General features: G+C 42.5%; 1 protein-coding gene across 1 annotated transcript in view; it reads right to left on the reverse strand.

The window, feature by feature from the left end:
* Positions 1–6: 6 nt before the first annotated feature.
* The window catches only part of zdhhc8b (zDHHC palmitoyltransferase 8b), a 74,377-nt gene continuing 53,455 nt past the window's right edge, over positions 7–20,928 (reverse strand). The window contains 11 exon segments of the mRNA XM_020590330.1: positions 7–1,012; positions 1,514–2,281; positions 2,283–2,467; positions 2,664–2,770; positions 3,696–3,801; positions 7,355–7,487; positions 9,090–9,188; positions 9,716–9,811; positions 10,014–10,186; positions 10,919–11,076; positions 14,876–14,997. Coding sequence (XP_020445986.1) covers positions 880–1,012; positions 1,514–2,281; positions 2,283–2,467; positions 2,664–2,770; positions 3,696–3,801; positions 7,355–7,487; positions 9,090–9,188; positions 9,716–9,811; positions 10,014–10,186; positions 10,919–11,076; positions 14,876–14,997 — 2,080 coding nt within the window. The 3' untranslated portion in view covers positions 7–879.

The following is a 20,928-nucleotide window of genomic DNA, read 5'->3' on the forward strand; positions in this document are numbered from 1 at the left end:
GTAGGGAATAAAGGGGGCTAAGCTATACTCGAGCCCTAAATATTCGCTCTGAGACATTCATAATGTATGATTTTATAACGAGCATCTCTGCTGCTTGCATTCATTCCTGAGAAAATTCATTTTGATAAAAGGTGAAGTTAGTTTTACTTGTAATTAATAGCAAGCCTTTCTCACTGAATGTGGAATGCAACCACCAGACACGATAGGATGATCCCCCCCCCGATATCCTCTTTACTAGCTTCTCATCTTACTCGTGTTGCGTTTCCTGCTGCACTTGCAGTTAATCTAACTTAATCTGTCCTCCATCACTTCTCAGAGCTGTACAATTCCGCCGCATATGCTGGAGATGACATGAACAGCATAGGTCAATGTGAAGCACCTTAACTTGTGGAGGTCAGCCGACTCAGGAAGGACATTAAGTGTCTCCTCACAGAAGTCCATAGTAAAGATGTCAGTGTTTATTTGCTCAGCCTTCAGCTTTTGCTGGAGCAAGGTTTCTGTTGTGATATTTGGAATAACGTAGGTTTCATGACCACAGCTGAGAGACAACAGGAATAACACTGACGATCTGTTGAACGGTCAACACTCACGATCAAGACGATGAGCCACAAAAAAGTTAACGACAAAACACTCCTCACACATACAGTACAGCCGGCAGTGGTGTCACCTGACAACCACCCCCCTCCAATACAAACACATGGGCATTTGATTAGACAAACCCACACAGGAACAGACAGATGTTCTGATTGAAGACCTCCAAAGCAGTGAGTGCTGCATACCCCTGACTGGCTGTTATCTCCACTTGTCAAAAATAACAGGAGAGAATCTCCTTGTAGCAGGGTGGCTAATGTCCTTGGAGGCGGGAGGCAGTGTCCCTGCTCACACTGATATCTCATATGTGGTGCCTCCTACGCCAGTCACCTTTTTGACGTTACTGTGGCGGCTAGGGCTGAGTGTGGCACCCTGGGCACTGGGGTGGCAGTCCATCTGCCCATTAACTTTCATGGCCTCTCTGAGTGGAAAGAGAAGAACAGAGACAATGTTTCAACACAAACAACCAGAGGTTCAACGCAAACCAAACAAAGGTTGTGGCAACATGCAGATGGAGTACGACTGGTGAATGAGGAAAAAAAAAGTACTTATTAGTGAAGCAAAAAGCTTGGGAATGCTAGATGAATAGATGAAAAACATGCAAAAGAAAAAGACAACTTTATTTATCTGGCAGTCATAAATCAATACAAAATGGGTATTTTCTAGAAAGACAAATGTATAAATTAGAACAGGGTATAATATATTCACACCAGAAAGAACTCACTGATAAATGGACATAACAGAAGACGAATACCAAACACCATATACAAATGCTACATGTTGACTCAGGACTAGTGCACTAGTGCTCATGAATTGCTGGCAGTGTCCATAAGATGGAGCAGGCTTTCCAGTGGGGCCCACCAGTCCCCATTAGCTCAGCACAATGCATGCAGTCCCACCAGGGTAACGTCAGAATTCATACCTTGGGCCCCCCAAGCGAGGCAAATCTGTCCTCTCACGGATGTAGGAGAGTTTCTGGTGGGAGTAGGAGGGGGATCGGGGCATAGCAGGGGAGTGAGGCTGGTGGGCCGGGGAACGATAGGGGCCCTCAGGGCCTGTGGCCCTGCTCTGGCTGCTGTTGGTGCTACTGTGATCTGTGTGCAGGGAAGTGGATGAAGTCCTGGTAGCACGGCTCACCGTGTTGCCTGCATGGCACAGCACAGGGGTTCTTTGTCCATAATTAACCAGCCCAACCCCCATCAGGTTGTCCCTGGAGCCGTCGTAGGCTGGAGGGGTTGGGCCTCTGGAGCCGGGGCCTCGAAACCCATCTGGACAGCAAGCACTGGGGGGTAGGCCAAAGCCCCCATCAAACACACCAGAGTCCTGGGCATAAATGTGGGTCTGAGAGCGCCCATGTAGCATCTGCCGCTTCTCCCTCTCCTCCATCTCCTTTCGTTCCTGGATGGAGGCCATGATGGTCTGGGAGAGGTTGTCGTAGCGCACTGGAGATGGGTCCCTGTCCCTAAGGTGAGGGGACTGCCTGCCAACACCCCTTTGTGGCATCACTGGACTGTAAGTGGGGGCGCCCTGCTGCCTCTGCATTTCAGGTTCCCGGACGTGACTAATTTTGGCGGGCAGGTAGGGTGAGTGGAACCCCATGGAGGGCCCGCTACGATGAGCCATGCATTCACTGGCAGTGGCAGGGGAGGTGCTGGGGTTGAGGAGGCTGTCATAAGACAGGCTGCCATTGCTTCAGGCTGAGAGAGCGAGAGTTGATGGGGTCGGAGTCCAGCTGGAGGGGAGAGGACTGGAAGGTACGGTGGAGGGGAGCATTGGTGTACTCGGGCATGTCCAGATTTGGCTCAGATCTGTAGTCATGACCACGGACACCCTCTTCCAGGATGGCCGGATTCTTCTGGTCATCTGGCATGACAATCTGTGGAGCAGACAGCACAATAACTCGTCAAATCTTGGTGGAAATGTGAATGAAATCCTTTACTTTAACTGCTACTGCAGCAGCAGGCAGTAAACCCATGACTAAAGGTGGAACCACTAAACACAGCATCATAATAATGACGACACCACATTAAGAATGCTTCTCATACATAAGTGCTAAACTAATCATGTCTTACCTTCTCTCCAGCAGTGTGGTAGTGGACTTTGGGCATGGTGCCGAAGGACGGCCTGAATTTGTACATGGCTGGAGTGGAAGGGTGTGTTTTACCTGAAAGAGAACTCTCTACAACACAGACATGAAAAGAAGAATAGAATTAATACTGTGGTGTTAACAGAAATGGCACAGCGCTGAATGAAAGTTGTTTCAGGGTGAAAAGACAAGACCTCATGGTAAGACAGCATGAGGCCCCAAGGCGCTTCTTTGCAGCTGCTCCTGTGCTCTGGCACATAAGTGTTTCTGAGGGAAAGGGAAGGCACTCGTACTTCCACAAATCACAAGTCCTTTGAATTGTTTTTTAAAAAAACGAATCCATTTGGACCACCTGCAGTACTTTGAAGTACCACCAGGCAGTGGTAGTGGTCCATGGACGAGCAGGGAGCATTCCCTCCCTGACATAATGCACCATGACACTGGAGATCCTCTGGAGGGAACCTGCTATTGAAGCTTCACACTAAATATTATTGACACTTCATATTAGTGAATCCAGCAGTATAAAAGTATATTACATATACTACTGGCTAACACCTTTAGCTGTAAAACCTTTCACAGCTCCTGAATCATGCCAATGACTACAGAAGGCAGTTAATTAGAGTCGTGATTCTAGACCCTATTCCTCTCTCCACTTGGCAGAGCTCCACTGCTACACAACACCAGAAAAAAAGGTGGTGATTCATGTTGCAGTGATTCACTCTGAGCTCTCCATCGTACCACAAACCTGATGCTGATTCATTGTACAGGGCTTGCCTCATTGCTACAAATCACGCTTATTCTCTGGCCCAGCATAAAAATGGCTATCGACCTGCCACTGGGACAGACATTTATCAGGCTGAATTAGCACCAAGTCCCACACTGCCACACTGGTGATCTACAGAGGGAGTTTGGGAGGTGCCATTTGGAGGAATTGATGATGACTGACAGGAGAGAGAGAGACAGAGAGGTGAGAGGGAGTTGGTGAACCCACAGATGCTGTGTTTCTGTGTTTCTTTACCTTCACTGGAGGTCAGTTGGCTTTTCAGCTGGTTGTACCTTTCGGCTTTGGGCGGAAGTGGTGGCTGGGTTTCCTTGTCATCCAGGCCGTCCAGGCTGCTTTTGGACTACAGGGAGGAGAGCAAGGTGTTAAAAGCATCCAGAACAGGTGGGGGAGCAGCAGATGTAACAGAGAAGAGCGAGTGTTGCTGTTAGAGATGCACCAATACATCTCTTACACAGGGCTGTAGGTAGCAAGGCAGCTGCTTGATTTGACTTCCACTGGTTCTCTTCCAACCTGACTTAGCTTTGCATTTCTATAACACTGTTGGACTAGTGATTGACCGCTTTTCCAAAATAATAATAAAAATCAATGCAGAGGTATCAAAGATACTGTCTTTTCTTTTCACACATTCGTCTTCCTCATCAAAACCAACCACTTATGTATAAAATGATCGTCGACAGTTCAGTCAGAGATCTGGATGTGTTATGCTAGTAGCAGCTAACACAGCCAACAGCTGCTAGCCTCAAGCAAAGATGAGGAGCAGGCTTTTGAGGTCTACTAAGTTCACTTGTTTCTGTCTGTACACTTCATCCTGTAGTCCTTGGGCTCAGCTGATGCTAACTCAAATGACACTCAGTTTTTTTCATCCTGTAGTCCTCGGGCTCAGCTGATGCTAACTCAAATGACATCAGACTTGAGGCAGTTTGTCATATTTTACACAGCTCCCTCTGGAGCCACAAAAGGAAACCTCTTTCATTTATGCAGCAGAACACCTCAAGACCTGTATAGAGACTATAAAAACTGGTAGTTATGTATAAAACTGGTGGAGTTCCTAAATTTCATGGGGCACATCTCATGTCTATTATAAGACCATTCCTACGTCCTCAGTAGACGTTGCAAGTCTCTTATATCTGCTCGGAGGACCAAGGAGCAGGGACGGTGCTGGAGGAGCCATGACTGAGGATTCATGGAAGTTTTTTGTGAACTGACACGCCCCTTTTTTCAGAAATCAGCTGGTGATTGGGCACTTAGATGAAGGATCTGAGGAAAGGACATCTCATGTCAGTAAAAAATGTTTTCTTGTGTCCTAGCTCCTCATGCGTTTTCCACGCAGCTTACGTGGGCAGGCCTAAGACAAGGAACAGAAGCAAATGAGGGAAACGACAGTGCTTGTAAGAGACATGTGATGTACCCCTATATTCACTGTATGCTTGCAGAAAAGTAACCACTGACTAAACCTGAACATCAGATAATATTTTAGTCAATAGTCTTATGGGACATTTTTCTATTTAAGTTCCAGATGTGTTTTTACATGTAATACCAAACCCTGTATACAGCGAGACTGCCTGACAGGTAAAAGCATCGATCTAAAACCTAAGCCATACTTTAGAATGAAAGTACCATTTAAGTGTAACTTGAAGTTAACATGAAGAAACATTTTAGCTACTGTTTCAGCTTACTTTGCTGCCATGTGTATGTCTCAGCTTTAAAATGGGAAACCAGGAACAAGATGGGGTATACACCCTGTATGACATGAGACTATGGGAGTAAAGTGTAAGCATCACCTTAGAAAAGGGCTCAGATGTTGGAATACCAGAGAAAGCTAAAGTTAAACTTTATTTGTCATTGCAACATGTACAACGAAATTTAAAAGCCATCCTGACAGTGTCTCACCCATCCAATCACATAAACCCTATCAATAAAAAACTAAAGTAAACTAGCTAAAAACTCATACAACATATACACATACAATGCTACAATAACCCCCCAAAGCATAATAAGCATGCATTCCTTGTTGTCTATTCAGCATTTAATGCCATTACTGCAGTTGGGTAAAAGCTCTTTTTAAATCGGTTTGTCCTCGTTTTAATTGATCTGTCGGCAGCAGTTCAAACAAAGACTGACCAGGGTGAGATGAGTCTTTTGCAATGTTATGGGCTTTTTTGAGACAGCGGGAGCTGTGTTGTTCTTCCAGAGAAGGAAAGGGGCTGCCAACAATCTTTTGTATGATGTTAATAACCCTCTGGAGCACTGTCCTCTGGGCCACCGTACAACCACTGTACCACACACAGATACAGTAAGTGAGGATTCTCTCAATAGAGTAGTGATAGAAGGACATCAGCAGACTCTACATAACACCGTTCTTTCTCAGAACTCTCAGGAAATGCATTCTCTGCTGGGCCTTTTTCCACCAGCCCTGAGACATTAGCTCCCCAGGTTAGGTCCCCCTCAATGTGGACCCCTAAGAAGCAAAAGTCTGACACCCTCTCAACACGTTCTCCATTAATGTATAATGGTAAGATATCTGTTCCCTTCTTCCTATAATCAATTATCAGCTCCTTAGTTTTGGATGTATTTAGGAGCAAGTTGTTTTCCCTGCACCACACTGTCAAATGCTCCACCTCATCCCTGTAAGCATACTCATCCTCCCCCGAAATAAGCCCCACTTATTTTGGGGGAGTAAAGCGTAGTAGTATTTATGAACAACTCACCCTGGAGCTGACGATGGTGCCGTGGATGCCATTGTCGCTCACCCTGATGGTGATTTGTCTGTCTGAGAGGTCTGGTCTGATGAAAGGGGGCTGGATATTGGTGTGGGGCTTTTTCCTGGGGTCCAGTATGTATCTGTGCAGAAATGGCCAATGAGCTTTAACAAACAGATTTTTCTTTTGTTGCTACTTTGGCTATTTACAGTTTGGCAGTCAGTGCTGTCATTACATTTGAAATCCACTGTCTCACTGGAAGCAACCAGGATAAGTTTGAAACAGCTGAACCACATCCAGGTAACTTGGCACAAGCAGAGTGGGGGCACCAGTACTGTGGTCACAACTACAGTATAGCCAATACTGCTGCAAAAGTTAATTTAGTTTCTGTGAGAAAGCTTGATCAATCATGTAACCATGACCAGGGTGATGTCTTTTGCAATGTTATGAGCTTTTTTGAGACAGCGGAAGCTGTGTAGTTCTTCCAGAGAAGGAAAGGGGCTGCCAACAATCTTTTGTGCGACATTAATAACCCTCTGGGGCGCTGTCCTCTGGGCCACTGTACAAGTAGGATAAAGATAATCACTTTATTTGGCCAAGTATGTTACACACTTGTTTCCGGTGCAGAACCGAGGCAGCCATCTGCAGTGCCAACTCACCCTGATGGCTCTAACCATCAGGGGAAACTTGGGGGTTCAGCGTCTTGCCCAAGGAGACTTCAACATGTGGACTACAGGCACCATGATTCGAACCTCCAATCTTCCGGCTGGGAGACGCCCACTCTACCCACTGAACCCACAGTCGCCCTCCTACTGTACCACACACAGATACAGTAAGTGAAGATGCTCTCAATAGAGCAGCGATAGAAGGACATCAGCAGCCTCTGCGTAATACCATTTATCCTCAGAAATGCAGTCTCTGCTGGGCCTTTTTCACCAGTCCTGAGACATTAACTCCCCAGGTCATGTTCTCAACACATTCTCCACTAATGTATAGTAGTAAGACATCTGTTCCCTTCTTCCTATAATCAATTATCAGCTCCTTAGTTTTGGATGTATTTAGGAGCAAGTTGTTTTCCCTGCACCACACTGTCAAATGCTCCACCTCATCCCTGTAAGCATACTCATCCTCCCCCGAAATAAGCCCCACTTATTTTGGGGGAGTAAAGCGTAGTAGTATTTATGAACAACTCACCCTGGAGCTGACGATGGTGCCGTGGATGCCATTGTCGCTCACCCTGATGGTGATTTGTCTGTCTGAGAGGTCTGGTCTGATGAAAGGGGGCTGGATATTGGTGTGGGGCTTTTTCCTGGGGTCCAGTATGTATCTGTGCAGAAATGGCCAATGAGCTTTAACAAACAGATTTTTCTTTTGTTGCTACTTTGGCTATTTACAGTTTGGCAGTCAGTGCTGTCATTACATTTGAAATCCACTGTCTCACTGGAAGCAACCAGGATAAGTTTGAAACAGCTGAACCACATCCAGGTAACTTGGCACAAGCAGAGTGGGGGCACCAGTACTGTGGTCACAACTACAGTATAGCCAATACTGCTGCAAAAGTTAATTTAGTTTCTGTGAGAAAGCTTGATCAATCATGTAACACTAACATTTATGCCAATAAAACTTTTTTGATTTGATTGTACAAACAGAGCCAGAACCCTAAATTGACAGAACTCATACAGTTAATCTCACAAACAATTATGAGACTGCTCACTATATTACATTAACAAATATGTGCTGCATATGTATTTGTCTATAAATAAATAAAATAAGGGAATTCACAAACAAAGAGCAAACATGACTGTTCTTGTCTTCTCCTTCTTGATATACTGAACTGTATACTCCACTAACAACCTATGTTGATCTCTCTAGAATATACAGTAAGCACAAAGTACACAGATGAAATTAGCTATGAATTTTATATCCACACAATCCCCTTTGGCTAGTTAAATGGTTCAGAAACAGACACTTCAAACAACTACCCAACAGCGAACCAGCATTTAAGTGTTTTTATATGTTTTTCCCCCCCTACAATAAAAGGACAGTCGCTGTGATTTCATTTAATGTTTAATGGTTAGTGTGGATGCTGGAGGATTAAAATGTGTGGTGTATTTTATTAATAGTTTTTACATAATTTTACATAATCAACCCCTACATTAAAGAAGTCCATGTTACTAAATGAATGTTGCTGTGTAAAACAGTTCATTCAGCATTAGTCAGGTCCAGTGTCCTTTGCGTTAGTGGTTCAATGAATCCAAAACCTTTCATTAAGGACTGTGAGGCAACTTATAGACAGATGCTTGCAACACAGCATTTCACCCTCTCCTGCTTTTGTCTCTCTGCAGTCACACTGTTGATTTTTATGGAACAGGAATTGTCCCAGTAGGATGTAAATCTCGGGTTCTGGGTCTTAGCAACACTGTGCATGTGTGTAAAAGCACATTGACTAGCTCTGTGCTCTGTTACCCATTGACTGTTGTTCTACAGCGCGATTCAATTCTCTCAGGCATCTGCCTTCCCCCAGGGTCACTGGCTGCTTTCAGACAGAACGGGATACAAACCTCTGCAGCCACCTCAGAACATGTGCATACACTCACTCACACAATGATACAGACTGTGTTAACTCTGCAGTTGGATGGTGCTGCACTAGTGCTGTGGTATAGATGTCATGGGCTCTCATGAACCACAACCCTACATTGCACCTACACACTGTATAAACGAGCACACATCTACATACACACACACACACACACACACACACACACACACACTCATGAACTAGCTTGCCTACTTTTTCTTCCTAAGTACAGTGAGAGAATACAGCTTCACAGAGTCTGATATGTACTGACAGGAATAGGCCCAGAAAAAAATCTACTGCGCGCACGCACACACACACACACACACACACAAGCATAATAAAACATCTTACCTAGGTGCCAGGGGACTACATAAGACATACTCCATGTTGCCACAGCAACCCTTGGTAAAGGGATTTACTCCTCCACGAAATTTGCCTGTCACCTGCGGAACGCAATGCCTTGTTTAGAGTTGCAACAACAAAAAAAGCACAACACACATGCTGTGTGTTGTCCAAAGGAGGTTAGCAATAATGTTGAGCATCACATTAACTAGCTTGTATGGGAATACATGTGCTGTTCAGTAACATTTGTACTTTTTCTTATACTGAATTTGTGTTTCCTTTTTTTTAAATTAAATTAATTTATGTCTGTCCACACAGGCTGTTTTGGGTTGGTATTGAGTTGTATTGTTCTACTGCAATAATAACTGGAGTGTCTGTATTGCACTGTGGTGACTCGAGTTTGCTTGTCAAGATTCTCCAACTATTTGGAAGATGCACTAAAACAAGCCCAGCTGCCACCAGCCAGGCAGCTCTAGGTGTGAATGCATGGATCTGTGTGAATGTGAAGCTGGTCAACAGAGCTGTGTTCACTTGTTGCTGCACAGATTTTAGCTAAACAAGTGTCTGTAAGTGTGTGTACATTCAGAAAAAGCATGTCAGCAGCTCCTGGTGCTGCTGTCTCCTCACTTGTTCATTTGGTTGTTCGACCTCGAGCGACAAGCACCATATGGAAACCTGTGAGTCCCATGACTGGAATAAAGAAAAGCCCTGCTATACACATCACCACCAGACTGGACACAGAGGTCAAGGGCAACAACAATAATCATATAAGGTCACAAGAACAAGAGCAGATATAATCTTAGAATAACCCCACTGACCCCTCCAGACTGCCAAAGCTCCTAACATTAAACATTACTGTGAAAGAATAAACAGACAACCAACCAAAAACAGAACATGGCTATGCAGTGAGATGTCCCCCAGTTAAAAGGATACGTGACAGTGGTGTGCAGTGCACCCAGCCTCTCTCTGTGATGGAGGACAAAGATGAGGCCAAAGGAAAAAACTCCCACCATGTGGATGCTCAATGACAGCAGAAAGAGGAAGAAGTAGCGGTAGTTTCTCCGTCCAATACAGTTGTTCACCCAGGGACAGTGGTGGTCGAAGTCCTGATGAGGGAGGGAGGTACTTACATTTCTAAAATGTACATATATTATTCCAAAGGATCTGGGCATGGCCTTTAAATCTGATTGTAAACTTAAGTTTCACGATGTTGAACTAATACGTCATCACTTATCACTATAAAGGCGATAGGTTTAAGTCTCTTGATTATTAAGGAAAACCAAACTGAGGAACAAATGCTGGTAGAATAATAGCTTGTAATTCTGAGTAATATCTAATACTGCCTGCTGAGTAGCTGTAGCATGTGACACTACTGTCATCAGTTAACGTGTAAATGCTAATAATCTACATCCAGGCTTTAACAGACTGTATTTCCATTTTTTCCTGGTTTTGACAAACATAAAGAAAACAGGATGCAGGATGTATTTTAAGTCTTCTGTGTGTATATGTACAGTGTTCTGATAAGGCCATGCTTGATTTTAATATTGTTGTGTGTTAAAAAGAACTCTCCTCACATGTGCTTGTGCTACTTTCAGTAAAACTAAACTGGGGATTTGAAAATTAATCCTAATGCTTTACAGCTCAATCTGTCAACAGCTAATATTTATGACAGTAATTATGATCCCTTGCAAAAAAAACTATTACATTTCTCATACAGCAGGACAACAGATTGTTTGCAGAATTCTAATATGAACCTAATTTAACCACGCTGCATATTTAGATCTCTCAGTTTGCACGTGTATTTGGGGATTCACATACACACACACACAGACACACACCTCCACACAGTTGTCACACACACTGCAGTGTGAGCAGCGAGGTGGCCTGTAGAAGTGACAGGTGGCGCACCACTTCATCCGAACCTGAATGCCCTTGATCTCCACATTCTTGTAGAGCGGCGCTCGGAAATCATCGTCTTTGTCCTCGTCCTCGTCCGCTGGCAAACACATTAACAGAGCACAGATGCTTACAGTACACAGACACATATGTACTGTATGTATATGTACATTCATGCAATGTACTGAAAAAAGCATGGTTTTGTTTTATGACTCCATCTGACAAGCAGGGAGCAAAGTGATGAAGCTCAGTCCTGCGTGTAGGCATGATCTAGTCATTCTGCTCTTCACATTAAGACTAATTAACAAGAGCACTAGGCTGTCTGATGAAACATCTTTATATTCATACATTATCAGAGTTAATGCCTTGCCCTATATGAGCAAAACATGTAAGCAAACACATGAACCCTAAACTATAATATGAGAGTAGTAGTAGTAGAATTTTCACTATCCTTGATGTGACTGTTTATGTGAAGCTTTATACACAGTGCCACTTTGCTGTAACTCTGCGCTTTTTACTCTGGAGCTGCAATGGAAAAATGTCTTTCAGCTCATCAAAAGGACACATTCAAATGATTTGCACTGAGCTTGAACCTGAGAAAATCACACCACACTACAGTAATACCTGCAGAGGCATCCAGATAGCTAAACACAGAAAGCAAAAGAGAGTGCGACGAAAAGCAAGAGAGAAACAAAAGCAGTGCACAGACATAAACTGCTCCCTAGCAGGAGCTTGCTCTGTTAGTGTGGCTTTCAAGTCACTTCAAATAGATTTTAAAGGTGAACCAACAGACACAAATAGCAGTTACACTTGCTTCTCCTCCGACAGCTTCTTGTCTATAAACGCTTGATGCAAAAGGTGCTCAGCAGACAAAACAGTGGCTTATTTCATGCAATAAATGTTTACACTGCAAAAATAAAGAGTCTGGCTCAATTACCTTCAGTTCTGCCTGAAATAAGTTAAATAAATTAATATACAGTAATATATAAATAAATGCTTATTTACACATTTTTCATGATTGATTTTCTTACAATTATTTTTAGCACTGATGAATGAGGTATTATTACTGTACTTATTGCATTTACACGCATGTGCCATCTGTATCTTATTATCACCGTTAAATTCCAGTAATCCTGAAATAAACTATGGATATCTGCCCTGACAAAATGATTGCTCACATCAAGGTCAGCACATACATTATGGAAAATCATGCTCCATTTTCTTTGGAATATTATTTCCAACAAGGTCAGGCTGTTAAATGACAGAGAAGCATCCTGAGGACATTTATTTCCCACTACAGCGTCAGCGTGTGTGTGCTTGTGTATCATCCCTCATGTGTAAACCGCAGAGGCTCTGTATTTTGCTCAGTAACACTTGGGAGAGGATGAACGTCAGGCACTAATGCATACAGCATTTACATGACCACGACTAATGCCTACGGGGAACATACAGTAAGGTTTTGGATTGTTAGGTTGTTCAGCATATACATGTACAACAGCTTGTCTCATTATTTGTCTGGCACTAGGGAATACAAGAGAAACACATTTTATAGCAAGACTATGGAAGCCAGGGATTTTGCTGATTGTCTTAATTGGTTTGGTATGACCAGTAGTTTATGATGGCTAATGTTAGCTATTGTTACCAATATATATGCACTTATGCTACATTTTAGCATTTATCGTATACCTTATGGTCACAATTCAAGGGAAGTGCAGAGTCTGGTGACAGTTCTCTGTGGGGGTGTCACTACACTGTTTTCCAGTACACATACAACTGATTATCGATATAAAAATATTGGTTAGTTGGCTTTATTCAAAACATTCTGTAACATCTTGGATTAAATAAAGATATTCTGTCATACAGGTCTAGTTTACAGGTCAATTCACATGATGTGAATTTAAAAAAAACCTCACATCACCAGCAACACCACACTCGGGTTACACTTTTACTGGTTGCCTATGCTGGCCAAACAAAAAAGCAAAAGTCACACAGTGCTCTCTTGAAGTGAAGACGACGACATGCTTTCAGTAAAAATGTGAGGTGCTTATTCAAAGAAGTCTAAGACCTTTGGTGATGCCAGAACACCTTTTACTTACCAAAGAAACTTTTAACATCTAAGATGTCACTGAGTTCAGCAAATTGCAGAACATTATGTAAAACCTGCAATAAACTGTGAAAATAGCTGAACTTTCTGCTATTTTGGCTTTTAGCTGTATATCCTTATTACCCACAGTCATCTCTTTCATCTGTCTACTAGCTCAGTTTTCAGTTTCCCCAGCAAAGAAAATGAGAATAAATCGCTACACCATATGTCAGTGACCTGAATGGAAAGATCTTTAGTACACAATAACCTTTCACTCTCACATTTACAGTCTGGATGATTGATCTGAGTGATTCTCTGAACAGATGTTATTTAATGACTATATCAGTTCTTTATTTTTTTTTAATCATAACTTTACTGGTGGGTTTACTTTAAGAGCTTAGAAAAGTCCTCATCCCTCAGTAATCTAGAAAGCCCAGTCAGGTGGTAGTAGAAGCAGCAGAAGGCTGCTTTCCCCCTGTGGGGAGGTAGGTACCTACACTGACTGGGCAGGGAAAGTTCTTATCGTTTGCAAACACATTACAAACATTCCTGGGGAATGAGTTCAATCATCATTACTTCACATGGGAAGAAGGAGCATGCACTGATCAGCCACAACATTAACACCACTGGCAGGTGAAGTGAATAACACTGATTATATCGTTACAGTGGCACCTGTCAAGGGGTGGGGTATATTAGGCAGCAAGTGAACAGTCTGTTTTTGAAGTTATTATGTTGGAAGCACGAAGAATGGGCAAGCGGAAGGATCTGAGTGACTTTGATGTCTAGACAACTGGGTCAGATTGTCTTTGGTCTGCAGTGGTCAGTACCACACATGAACCTGGGTCCAGACTGGTAAACAATGGACACGTGAGCATCAGAACTGGACCACGGAGCAGAGGAAGAAGGTGGCCTGGTCTGCTGAATCACGTTTTCTTTTACATCGTGTGTATGGCCAGGTGTGTGTGGCTGGGGAAGAGATGGCACCAGGATGGACTATAGCAAGCAGGCAAGCCAGCAGAGGCACTGTGGTGCCTTGGGCAACATTCTGCTGGGAAACCTTGGGTCCTGCCATTCATGTGCACATACACATACTGTACTACCTACCTAAACATAGTGTAGACCAAGTAGGGCCTACACCCCTTCAAGATAATGGTATTCCCTGATGGCAGTGGCCTCTTTCAGCAGGCTAATGGCACACTGCAAAAACGGTTCAGGAAAGGTTTGAGGAACATGACAGAGAGAAAAACAAGTCCGATCCATGGAAGCCCCACCTCGTAACTTACAGGACTTAAAGGATCTGCCGCTGATGTCTTGGTGTCAGATACTAGAGGACACCTTCAGAGGTCTTGTGGACTCCATGCCTCGATGGGTCCGAGCTGCTATGTTGGCATCAGGGGGACCTACACAATATTGGGCAGGTGGTTCTCATGTTGTGGCTGTTTGACGTAAGTGAGAGCAGCTGTTTGACAAGATGAACAGCTGAGATACTCCGTATACCTCGCAACATGAAGACTTGTATAACTCCAACCCGTGTCCTGCATGAGGAGTATGTGGACCTTACAAACTGTAGAAGGAAGCTAATGAAACACTGAAATACTGGGTAGGGTGGTGCTATTAAAGGTCAACCCCGTACATGTGAACCTGACAGAGAAGAAACATTACTCATACTTACTGTAAATTTACATTATAAAAGATACTAATATTTTAGATGGCAGTTAAATGTTACTGTAGTAATACTGGTTTCTCCTAGGAAAAGCATTTACACCATCTGCAGACACTAAAATATTTGGACACCCACACACACATGCATACAAACCTCTGGGGTAAACACCAGGGTCCATGAAGGTTGCCATGCTGAAGTTGGCCAAGACAAAGAGGAAGACCAGGCCATTGTAGAGAGGCACAGCGGGAGAGATGACCTTTGTCAACCAGGGGCACCTGGAGACACAAATGCAGGGACAGAGATTAGGATTCTTTTTGTCAGTCACATGCCACTCAGTCGCACTCATTTAAAGAACATAGCATTTCAATCATAGGTGTTTTTCCGTTGTTCTTGTCCTAGTAGTAACGTCATGATTCCCTGACTGTGACATACTCTGATGCCCTCCTGTAAACAAGCCCTTTCCCTTTTCTAATGAGTCTTTGCTCTAAACCACAGCAATAATCATAAGTGGAAATGCGATTGCTTCTTTGGTGCTTCCTCCTCTTGCAAGGTGTTCATTTAAAAAATAAAATGACAGCATAAGATTTGCTTTAAGCAGTTTTGGATTAACCTCACTCAGTGACACACACGAGGGTAAGACTTTGGCTCTCTGTAATGACAGCTATAGATAAATATTCAATCGGTAGAGAAAACAATACTGGATCTGTAAAACAACAACAATGAACGCCATACCTATCCATTTTGAACTTTCTCCTTGTGATATCTGCACTGGGACCTATCAACCAGTCAGTGTAGCTCTGTGTCCAACACAGCACCTTCTACCAACACTATAGTGCATGAAATAATAATTAGACATTCATTTTAAAAATAGCATATTTGTTTTGCTTACAAATGGGATTTATGTTAATGATTATCTGAATACAGAAAACATTTATGGTATTCTAGAAAATGATCACTGGGGTATTTTATTCCACCACAGGAGCTAACTTTTGTGATCACAAAAGTTAGTAGGACCCATTATGACTGTCTTTGAAAATTTAATTAGATATTTCTTAACTGACCAAAAGTGTGACCTGGGGGGGTGGTGCCTCTTCCTTGGATAAGAGACCCCCTCCTGAACTGTAGCTGAACCTAATTAGGGGATATTTGCCATCACATACATCTTTATCTCTTTGCTGTACTTGTAAATTAGGCTGACTACCTCATTAGAAACCTGTCAGGTTAGTCGCTGAGGTTATTAATTGGGACCCCCCCTTTAAATTTCACCAGCATTTTGCATCAAGCAAGTCATAATTCAGTCAGCACTGTGAAATATTCAACTCTGGAGTCATCTGCATCACAAAAGTACAACCCTGTTCAATCATCTGGACTCAAATGTCAAGACACTGTGTGCTTTCTAGCATGCTATCATTCAAGCCATCTGTTTATGTGGTCTCTCTAGAGATGAATGAAGATTGTTCAACACCTACGATTGGGCTTATTATTAAACTATCTCACAGGAGAAAGAAGTTGTTACAAAGAGATATTCTTACTTGGTTTCCAGCTCTCTCTTGTCTGACTTATACACCAATGCCCAACACTGCTCACCTAATACACACATTTACACATCCAAGCATGCTTGTCCAGCTTATTCTGACGTCAGAAAGTCAATTTCCTGGTACCCGTGCCCCGAGATCATCTTCAGCCCATATCTGCTCTCCTAGTCTGCCAGACCTCGTTTGCTTTGTTGAATTATTCAGAGCTGTAGAGAGCCCCTAAAGAGAATGGAGAGGGGATGAGGTGGCCTCTCACACAGCCAGTCTGCACTGGTTCTCCGCTTTGTGATGGCTTGATTCATTCTTCCAGGATATCACTTCAACATATCAGGGCAATGTTGGTTCTAATTATAGCTGACTTTATTTGCTTCACAAGATACTCCCTAGTGACACATTACAAGCATATTATAAACTCGCCAGAGGGAGAGATGCACTTTCTTATAATTAGACAATCACCAGCCAATCACGAATGCCAAGTGTTGTGTGAGATACTGTCATTATGAAGGCATACTGTCAGTGGATGCAGTGAGTCTATAATTATCTTATCTGTCTTTAGAAAAAGATTTTCCAGCACACTAGCAGTGTGTTTCTGGGGACTGCAATATGTCTGCCACTAGCACACTGAAAGGTGGATTGAAATTTTGTACAAACACTTATGGATGATTACTAATGACACTGGACCCTGGACCTTGCTCCTAGCACCACCATCAGGTCAGTTTTCACTTATGCACTGACAAATCTACATCAAGATTCAAGATTGAAGATTTTTATTTGCCATTTATACATAAACAGACAGTCTAGGTATATAGGAATTCTTGTGCACACACACATCATGTCCCATTCCCAGAATAAAATGACTCTTTTTTTAATGTTTCCAATACCAAATATCTGCAACATGAACATAGCAAACATAGTAAATGCTATACATGCTAAACATCAGCATGTTAGCACGCTGATGCTAACTACATCCTCGTGCCTAACTACATGCTAACTACAGTCTCGCAGTGCTGCTAACATGGCTGTCTTGTTGTTACATATGTATTTTAATTGGTTAATAATTATAATTATAAAATAAAAGATGACACTTTTTGGGAAAATCCACTTTTGTACTGGATGGGAAGTCTCCTTTGACATCAAGCATTATCCTGGGCTTCCATTAGTTCCATACTGTTTACAATAACTACACATTTACCTACTGTAACACATTCAGTGAATCACATCAGCTGAAGTTGGAAGAAAAAAACCAAACTCACAAACTAAACATTTGTTCATTTATGTTTTGGTTTTGTATATTCTCTGAACACAGTTTTAGCTGCTGAGTCTATGGCACATAATTTACTTTTGCAAGATAACCTAAACCTCAAAGTACATTTCAGTGGAACTGCCATTTACTCAGTGGACTGTAGTGACTTGCACTGTGCTATGTCACCACACCTTTGGCAACAAGCAGGCAAGATACAAATGCTTACAAAATTGTTTAAATAAAATCAACATGCAGCTCCAGTGTCTTACAACTTCCCTTAATCACTCAGTCATGAAGGGATCGTGCATTTTTGCTCACTGTGACAGAGTCAAGCCAGAGAGAAGGAAAAAGATGGAGTGCAGCTGACAGCCACCATTTTAGGAGCCTGGGGGAAGACAGCGTAGGAGGAAAACGTGACTGCCTAATTAAGGCAACAAACACTGGTTAATTGTGTATGAGTAACAAATAACCACAGATTGCTTATCAACACTGTTTACAAGCCACTTTCACTGCTTGTGTAACCTGATACTTCAGCTGAGACAGAGAAGCTTCCAGCTTGTCAGAAAGTTTAGACCAAGTTAATCAAGTTGAAGGGAGTTTTGCTGCCAAAGTGCAGTAATGTAATGAGTTTGGTTGTGTGCTAGCTTAAAGTCCTGAGGCTGGCTAAAGCCGAAGAAAGGTCTGAATTCACGGTGATTAATTAAAATTAAAATCCCTGCTAACAGGAGCTGGAAAAGTAACAAAGCAGAAACCTTCCAGCCAGCCAATCGGCATTTAAAATGCCTGGCACAATGTCACAACAGAGGTGTAAAAAAAAATCAAAATCATGTTTAATTTCCTGGCTGAGATGAGGAAGAAAATGAGGTAAAAATGAGAGATTAAAGATGAATAATCCACTGCTTGCTTCTTAAACTAGCAGAGCAACACACCATCTCCTTTCTAACCTTAGTCACATCAATATGAGGCAGACTGCAAGCAAAGGGCAAACCTTCCACATGGTAGCTTTCATTTTGTCTTACATACATTAGCATTGTCAAAGTGGAAATGTGTTTTGCAGCATTCCACATTTAACTATGGCTCATGTTTTGGTGGACATATTTACCCAAAGTGCCTCAGAATGGCAAGCTACTATATGCTAATGATCTGATATGTGATACAAAGTTAACTAATAAAACCATAATAAAGTTCACTAAATGAAAGGAAAAGCAGCAAAGTATTACTGCAGTTCACTTCCATTTTACAGCATGTTTTAGCATCTTTCAGCTCATTGTTTTGGTTTTATGGCCTGCAACTCTTTTTATTGACTGTTTCCAGTTACAGCAAACAAAGAGATAGTGTTAGCAGCCACAGTGGAGCATTTAGCAGCTAAAGAGACAGATATCTCTCTCAGGATTTGGTGTAGAAAACAGTGGAGTTTAAAAGAACATGAATATTGGACATTTATTTGTCGGGTGGCCAATAAATGCTAATGTTGCTTTGTGACTATTAGATATATTAATAGGCAACTGTTTGACAAGTCATTCATGGTAGCAACTGCAGGAAGTGATATTTCATTGGTCCAAGTTGCCAAAAAAGAAAAGAAAATATAAATTGACGCTGCTTTAAATTTACTGTTGCACACAGACAGACAAACGCACTTAGCTTTGACCAGCATCAGCTCTGGGACTGAGACACAATCGTAGCTTTGGGCATCTGATAATGGATCTGTAGCAATGTTTGTGATTAAAAACTGAGATTGGAGAAAACACCCCAGTTTTCTGGTGCTAATAACCCAGCTGCTCCCATTAGGGGTCGCCACAGCGAATCATCTGTTTGCCCACACTGATGCTTCACATGGTAGATTTGGCAAGTTTTTACGCCGGATACCCTTCCTGGCCCATCCTCTCTATTTATCCGGGCTTGGGACCGGCATAGAGGTCACTGGCTTCCAACCCCTGTGGCTAGAGGTGCCCCGACCGAAAATCAAACCCAGGCTGCAGTGGTGAGAGCACTGAATCCTAGCCACCAGGCCATCAGGGCTGCTAATAATCCAGCTGTTTTTCCAAAAAAAAAACAAAAAAACAACCCTGACCACAAATCCCATCTTAAAAGCACAGGCTTACATCTGTTAAAATAAATTAAATGTGAGTGAAACAGACCATCTAATTGCTCTGGAAAACCTATAGAAGAAGGAAAATGCACTGCGGTCTATGTGAAATAGGGCTGCAATAAATCAATCTAGCATGAAAAGCCATCTACATGCTCACTACACTACACTACACATCCCAAAGCCATGTGACTACTCAGATCTGCCTGTCCTTCTTCTGCTTGCTTTTGGATCATAGCAGAAAAAGTAGCCCTGCCTGGGGATTACTATCACTTGCTCTCTCAGTAGCTCTGAGAAGAGCAGTGTGAAGGGCTGAGACTCTACAACTGTCAAAAAGTTAATCCAGAGAGCTTCTGGCATAGACACCGACAGGTACCACTTTTCTCAGACCAACTTAAAGGGAGACATTTTCATTAGACACCAGTCTTTGTCAATGAAGGAAAGTGGACTAATATGCACAGTATGTGTCCGATTCATTCAGGTGTTGAATGAATGTGCACTGCTGTGCGCCATTCATGTTGGTCAGCTGAACTAAAATCCATGACAGTTATTAAAGACAGTTAAAGGTTTATTCCAGCAATTTAGCGCTGCACCTTTATATGATTAGGGGGCTATAGTGTATAGCAGTGGCAAGTTAGACACCCATCTCTAATGGTTCTTTGAAATTAACCGAAAAAGATCACTACACATATACACACACAAATGTAATTTGATTATATCTCAGTTGTTTGTGTGTGAACGACAAGAGGAACTTTGAAATTTTGTTTGCATAGGTGTGTAATTTGTTTCATATACAATTTTAAATTACATATTCAGAAAACAGAGAAAGAAATGAGGGACTCACATGAGAAAGATTAAAAGAAGAATGGTCAAAGTTGATGCACCAGAAATTGAGACCAAGACTTTTAGTCAAGTCCAAAATAAATAAATAAAATGAAATCAAACTTGTACATTTCCCATACTTTGCCCGCCACCCTCAGGATGGAGTCTACTAGCACCGTCATCCACCTTCTTCAGCTCGCTCTCTTTCTTACCTTGGACAAAGCAGGCAGCACTGTGACAGCCATGTTCTTTGATTTCTCCAGTGCCTTTAACACCATCCAACATGCCCTGCTGAGAGAGAAGCTGAAGAAGATTCAGGTAGACGCCTCCACAACCTCCTGCATTACACACAGTATAGATACCGGCTTTCATCAAACCCGATTTGACAGTTCTAGGTGAAAGGTTATCCAATCAGAAGCTTTGTCCCGCCCCCAAGCCCCCATGGGGAACATGAGACAACGGATGTCCTTGAGTTATTTATTGGGGGTAATTATTTAGATGGTAAAAACAGCGTTTGCTC

Source organism: Monopterus albus, unplaced genomic scaffold (assembly GCF_001952655.1).
Source record: "Monopterus albus unplaced genomic scaffold, M_albus_1.0 scaffold12.1, whole genome shotgun sequence".
Classification (NCBI taxonomy): Eukaryota; Metazoa; Chordata; class Actinopteri; order Synbranchiformes; family Synbranchidae; genus Monopterus; species Monopterus albus.